At 34.1% G+C, this 6,662-nt stretch overlaps 1 protein-coding gene across 1 annotated transcript; it reads left to right on the forward strand.

Annotated features, from left to right (window-relative positions):
* Positions 1–324: 324 nt before the first annotated feature.
* On the forward strand, positions 325–2,462 carry LOC139887917 (uncharacterized). The gene is made up of 4 exons (XM_071870964.1): positions 325–482; positions 1,516–1,638; positions 1,741–1,878; positions 2,028–2,462. The coding sequence occupies exons 2-4, from the start codon at positions 1,543–1,545 to the stop codon at positions 2,460–2,462; spliced, it is 669 nt and encodes a 222-aa protein (XP_071727065.1). The 5' UTR covers positions 325–482; positions 1,516–1,542.
* The last annotated feature ends 4,200 nt before the right edge of the window (positions 2,463–6,662 follow it).

Raw genomic sequence — 6,662 nt, forward strand, 5'->3', positions numbered from 1 at the left:
CTATAAAGAAAGATCGGACAATCGTTCTTAGATCTGCGTATATCAACAAGTTGACTGCTGTGTCTGATATTCTGACAAACTCTGAGCTTATTTTGGCTATGGAATTATTTTCGATGAAGCTTAACCCATCGTGAGTTTTCTAAAATTTTTTCTTTTAATACATACAAATCCTTCTGCTTTATAAGCCAATCCCATGTGATTATATTATGAAATCACATGTGATTATATTATGAAATTACATGTATTAAACTAACCCCCCCCCCCCCCCCCCCCCCCCCCCCCCCCCTTTTTTTTTGTTAGTGAGACTGTTTTTGAATCAAGAAAAGGCAGCATGATACACCGTCTTAGTTTGGAATCACTTTGCCCCGATGTTTATGTTGAGGCTAGTGTAATTGATTTATGGAGCTTTATACTGAACGAAGAGCAAAAGTACAGAGGACAATCTAGCCCGTCTAGGTTTTTTTTTCCCTTCTTCAATCATTGTAAGTTTTATCATTTAAAAATTTTTATGTACTATATTAGCTTGCTGTTTGTAGGGCTGTAAACGAGCCGAGCCGAGCTCGAGCTTGGTAGTGTTCGAGCTCGGCTCGTTTGGCTTTCAGAAAGCTCGAGCTCGGCTCGGTTCGAGCTTTAGATTTTTAGCTCGATCTCGGCTCGTGATTCTTGTAAAAAGCTCGAGCTCGGCTCGTTATGAGCTCGAAAATTTTAATATGCTCTTAATTGTTAGGCTCGTTTGAAAAACCAAAGCTCGTATTAGTCGTTACCCTCCTGAGTTACGAATTCACACCCAAAATTATATATCTAGCGTATGTATAAACAATTAGTAGAGATACTTTTACATTTCTTGATGATGGAATAAGCGGCTTTCGTTCCATACTTCCATATATTGGAAAAGTAGAGATGCGAATTTATTGCAAACTGAAGCAATAAACAGACTATTAGATATTGGATACGGAGTATTATTATTATTATAAATTAATAAATGGAAATGTGAATGGTCTCCTTGGAAAAATGAAATGTGGGAAAAGGTAGAAGAGAATGCAAATTGGATGAGAATGAGAAATGTCAGATACTTATATCATCTTCTCGTTAATTTATACGGAGTAATTACTAATTAATATTATATAATTATACAATATATATATATAAGCTCGTTTAGGCTCGCGAGCTTAAACGAGCTCGACATCTAAGGCTCGAGCTCGAGCTCGTTTATCAAACGAGCCCTAACTAAGGCTCGAACTCGGGCTCGAGCTCGTTTAGGCTCGGCTCGTATCGAGCTTTTAACGAGTCGAGCTCGAGTAGCTCACGAGTAGCTCGGCTCATTTACAGCCCTAGCTGTTTGTATCTGTGTGTTATGGTTTTTAATACTTAGTCACATGTGATTGTTATATATAATCACATGTGATTGTTATATATATAATCACATGTGATTGTTATATATAATCACATGTGATTATTATAGATATAATTACATATTATTGTTATATATGATCACATGTGTTATTTTATTTACAGTATTCTTACTTGTATGACAACAAGAACATGAAAAAGGAAGATAAGCTGATGATAATCAAAGAAAGTGCTAATACTTGGTTTAGATTTTATCCAAAGCTTGCGTCACTCCGAAAAGTTGATCTTGTATGTTATTTCTAGCTTACAGTTGTAGGTCTATTTGCCTTTATATCATAATCAATTATTTGTGTTCTAATAATTTCTTTCTTTTTTGATTTTTTACAACAGGTATTTTTCCCAATCTGCAGACATGAGCATTTCTTTGTCTTGGTGATTGACATGAAAGTTCCCAAGCTCTACATACTTGACAACTCTTCGGTAGTTAAAAACTATGCTGCAAGATACGCCAAAGTTTTCAATCTTTTGGTTAGTGTTTATTATAATATCATTACTTGTACGTTTTCCACTTCAATATCAGTTTTTTTTGCTTCCCCTGTTTACACTTACTGTTTTTAAACATCTGCTCAATCATTAATTTAATAGCTATTCATTTTTTCTGATTTTGTTTTTTCCAGCTATATGCTTTTGCTGAACATCTGAAATTTCATAAGCATCCTTTTGCAAATCAAATTGAAAAATTGGAACGAATTAGGATTTCGCTGCCATGGAAAACAATAGATAATGTTGTGGATTGTGGCGTGTTTGCTATGTTCCACACGGACATGTTTAAAGCAAGATCAGAGAATGAGTGGTCTGATGTATTGGTGCCTGAGTCGGCTGAACAAAAGAATCAGCTCCGGAAGCTGAGAATTCGCTATGCATCGAAGATTTTATCGCATGATCTAAACATACATGCTGAGCAGATGTTAAGAAATGCAAGAAATTTTGGGGCATTCCATGAAAAGAAAGATTATAGGAAGGTTATCATTTCTGCAAAACAATCAAGAAGTGTTCGAGTTGAAAAAGTTAAAAATCAAGAGGTGCATGACCAGCAATCTAATGAAGAGTGAAGTTTTTTGAAGATGTATGTTATTGTTCTGCTTTGATAGTTCAGTGTATGGTTAGATGTAGATGGTTGGAAAGATGTGTTTTGGTTAATGACATGCTAGTGGTTAGATGTTGATGGCTCTTTTGGTCAAGATGTTTTTTGGTTAATGACATGCTACTACTTGATATTTTAATGCATGGTTTAGATGTTCATATATTTATTGTCTCTAATGCTTGATGGTTATGATTCTTGGTGGTTGATGGTTCATTAAAAATACTATACAGCTACAAGTTATTCCTCATGCAATCACATGTGATTTTTGCATTTGCAATCACAAGTGATAATACATAACAATCACATGTGATATTACATATATAATCACTTGTCCTATTCAATCAAATCTGATTGTAATATAAAATCACATGTGATTGAACTACTTAATCACATGTGATTTTAGTATATAATCACAACCGTTAACATACATTATGTGATATAAAATCACATGTGATTGAACTACTTAATCTCATGTCATTGTCTTATTCAATCAAATCTGATTGTAATATAAAATCACATGTGATTGAACTACTATCACATGTGATTTTAGTATATAATCACAACCGTTAACATACATTCTTTTACAAATTGATTTTGCAAAGACCTCTCACCACCATTAGGACCCATCACATGATTTTTGGGTTTAGGGACTAATTGATTTTACAAATGATTCTTAATGTCATTGGCTTTATTCAATCACATGTGATTATAATATAAAATCACATGTGATTGAACTACTTAATTGTGATGACCCGGAAATTTCTGACCAAATTTAAACTTAATCTTTAACGTTTCCGACACGATAAGTAAAGTCTATGAAGTTGAATCTCAAAATTTTAGAACTGTTTCATGTATTCAATTACATTTGACTGCTCTCAACGATTCATGAACAATTATATGTATGTATATATATATATGTACAAGTAAAAACGACTTTCCTACAGTAAAACACTATTTGCTACAGTAAAAATAAATTTGCTACAGTAAAATACTATTTGCTACAGTAAACACTATTTGCTACAGTAAAACACTATTTGCTACAGTTAAAATGACTTGCTACAGTGCTACAGTGAAAACGACTTGCTACAGTAAACACTATTTGCTACAGTAACACTATTGCTACAGTAAAACACTATTTGCTACAGTACACTATTTGATGTCGACGAACTAGCAAACAAAAACGGATAAGGCGGTCATGCGATCGCATGGCAAAAACACTGAAAACTCATGCGATCGCATGATGTACTGTAGCAGGCCGCATACTATAAAAGCTCGATCTGGTCTCCACATACTATTATTATTTATTATATTATTATTATTATTATTATTATTATTATTATTATTATTATTATTATTATTATTATTATTATTAAGATTAATATTATTATTATTAATCTTATTATAATATTATTATTAGTAGTATATATACATAAAATACTACGGCGAGGTTATGAGCGTGTCACCTTCAAAATGGGTTTTTGAGCGGGATAGAGCTAAGGAAATTATGGGTTATTGCCAAGGAGGTTATGGGTAATGTTCGAGGGTATATTTGTGAATCAAATCTAGTGTTTATCATCTCTGTTGCGTCTACGTACTTTTCTACAATATTGAATCTCAATATTGATACGTAAGCATTCATATCTTATCTTTTATATATTAATTGTGTATCCATGTCTAGTGCTCGAGTATATATGTTTATGCATGCTTGTTTGCTAAATTTTGTCGTTAAACAGTTTATGATGAATCACGAATTTAATATATATATTACTGATAAAAGGTATATGATATGCATGTTTTTGAAAAGCTGGCGAAAAATCAATAACTTTTCATTTAGAAATCGCGAAATTTCGATGAACGAATTAAAATATATGGGCAACTGAATTATGATCAACGTTAATTGAAATTGCTTTTGAATCTGCAATTAAGATTTAAACAACTTGTTTACGAGATTGATAAAATAGATTTTTAAATATTACCAGCCGAGTAAATGAATCCTTATTTAAGGCACGTCTCGTTTTGTTGAACAATTGTTAAAATTGACTGTTTTATCATGTTTTAAAATCTTATAAAAACTATAGACTAATTTTACAAGAATTGGGAAACTATGTGAAATGTTAAAATATTTCGATTGCCATGATCATTCAACTATAGTATTAAGTCAGAATGACTTTTTGAAATGACTTTTGATAAACTTTTGTATGTCGATCTCGAGCACTAGGATTGTGATACACTATGACCTGACCTAGCTTGATAGACATTTATTGACCAACATATGTTCTCTAGGTTGAGATATACAGTTATTTGGTAATCCGAGTTTCAGTCACATTTTGGTGAACAACTTTATATGCTGCTAAGGTGACTTTCATTTGCTCCCTTTTTAAATGCTTTTGCAATATATATTTTTGGGCTGAGAATACATGCACTTTATTTTAAACAATGGACACAAGTACATACTAAATTCTATACTGAGTTTGAACCGAAAATCTCTTAGCTTTGGTAACTAGTAACTGCCGGTTATAAGAACTGGTGGGCGCGAGTAGTAGTATATGGATCCATAGGGCTTGATATCCCCGTCCGAGCTAGTGCACTAGCCTTTTAACGGACGTATGCTATTTGAGAAGCGTACACGTTGCTTTGCGTGTATTATTAAGATGATTATACAAAGGGTACAAATTATATATACGTTAAGTTTAGTTACCAGGGTGCTCAATTTCGTAGAATATTTTGATAAACGTTTCTAGATGAAACAACTGAAATCTTGTGATCCACCTTTATGTACAGATTATGCAAAACATTAAAACTATGAACTCACCAACCTTTGTGTTGACACTTGTTAGCATGTTTATTCTCAGGTTCCCTAGAACTCTTCCGCTGTTTGCTTATATGTTAGACAAGCTATGTGCATGGAGTCTTACATGGCATATTTTTCAAGGAAACGTTGCATTCACCAAATCATCACCATGTATCTTATTTTGACTGCATTGTCAACGGAAGTACTATTGTAAACTATTATTTACGGTGATTGTCTATATGTAGAAATCATCAGATGTCGAAAACCTTTGATTTAAATATTCATTTATGGTGTGCCTTTTCAAAAGAATGCAATGTTTACAAAACGTATCATATAGAGGTCAAATACCTCGCAATGAAATCGATGAATGACGTGTTCATCCATATGGATTTGGAGCGATCGTCACAGTTGGTATCAGAGCGTTGGTCCTAACGAACCAGGTCTTGCATGAGTGTGTCTAACTGATAGTGGTTAGGATGCATTAGTAAGTCTGGACTTCGACCGTGTCTGCATGTTAAAAGTTTTGCTTATCATTTCTTGTCGGAAATTACATGTTTATCATCTTAAGTCTAAACGCGTATAATATTGCAATGATTGCATAGATAGTGTCTAGACAAAATTTATATCTTAGCGTATCTGTTACTGTAAACGTTTCCTGACATCTTCCGAAAATTCCTCCGTGATTTATGGAATTTTGGTATTATATATACATATGTAAATTATGTATTGAAGAGTACCAATCTAAATTCTATAATTTATTTCATATCAAAAATCATATCTCTAATTATACAAGATGGATTCCGTATCTAGTTCAAATTCCTTAAACTCCGACAGCTATTCCGATATGGATATTCACCTGAATTCCGAAGACAGTGTAACCGGAATGGATCAACCAATCAGCCATCACCAATTCTGGATTAATTGGGGATGGGTTCGTAGCCTACTTAATTATTGGAGACAAGAAGAAGGCGATCCCTTCCATCCACCACATTGCCCTCTTGGCGAAGAACCTGAAGCACTTACCGGCGAACCTGTTCGAGACACCATTTTCTCTCTCATTTCCAGAGTATCTCGTCACGATAATATACTATCTCAAATTCTGGATCTTATTCATCCGCTCGTCCGAACCGCCAATCATCCCGGTGTAGTAGAAGAAGTCAACGAGTTTCGCGCTCGGGTAGTGGCTTTGGAGAATATGGTGCAAAGGTTACAAGCACCAGCAGCATCACCGGCATCAACAATACCACCATCAGCAACACCAACAGTACCATCACCACCACCACCAACAACATCCGCATCCCACACCTCAACATCACAATATGTACCTCGAACATCAACGTCATATGCCCCATAGATACCAAGGAATACCAACAACAA

Source organism: Rutidosis leptorrhynchoides, chromosome 2 (genome assembly GCF_046630445.1).
Source record: "Rutidosis leptorrhynchoides isolate AG116_Rl617_1_P2 chromosome 2, CSIRO_AGI_Rlap_v1, whole genome shotgun sequence".
NCBI lineage: Eukaryota > Viridiplantae > Streptophyta > Magnoliopsida > Asterales > Asteraceae > Rutidosis > Rutidosis leptorrhynchoides.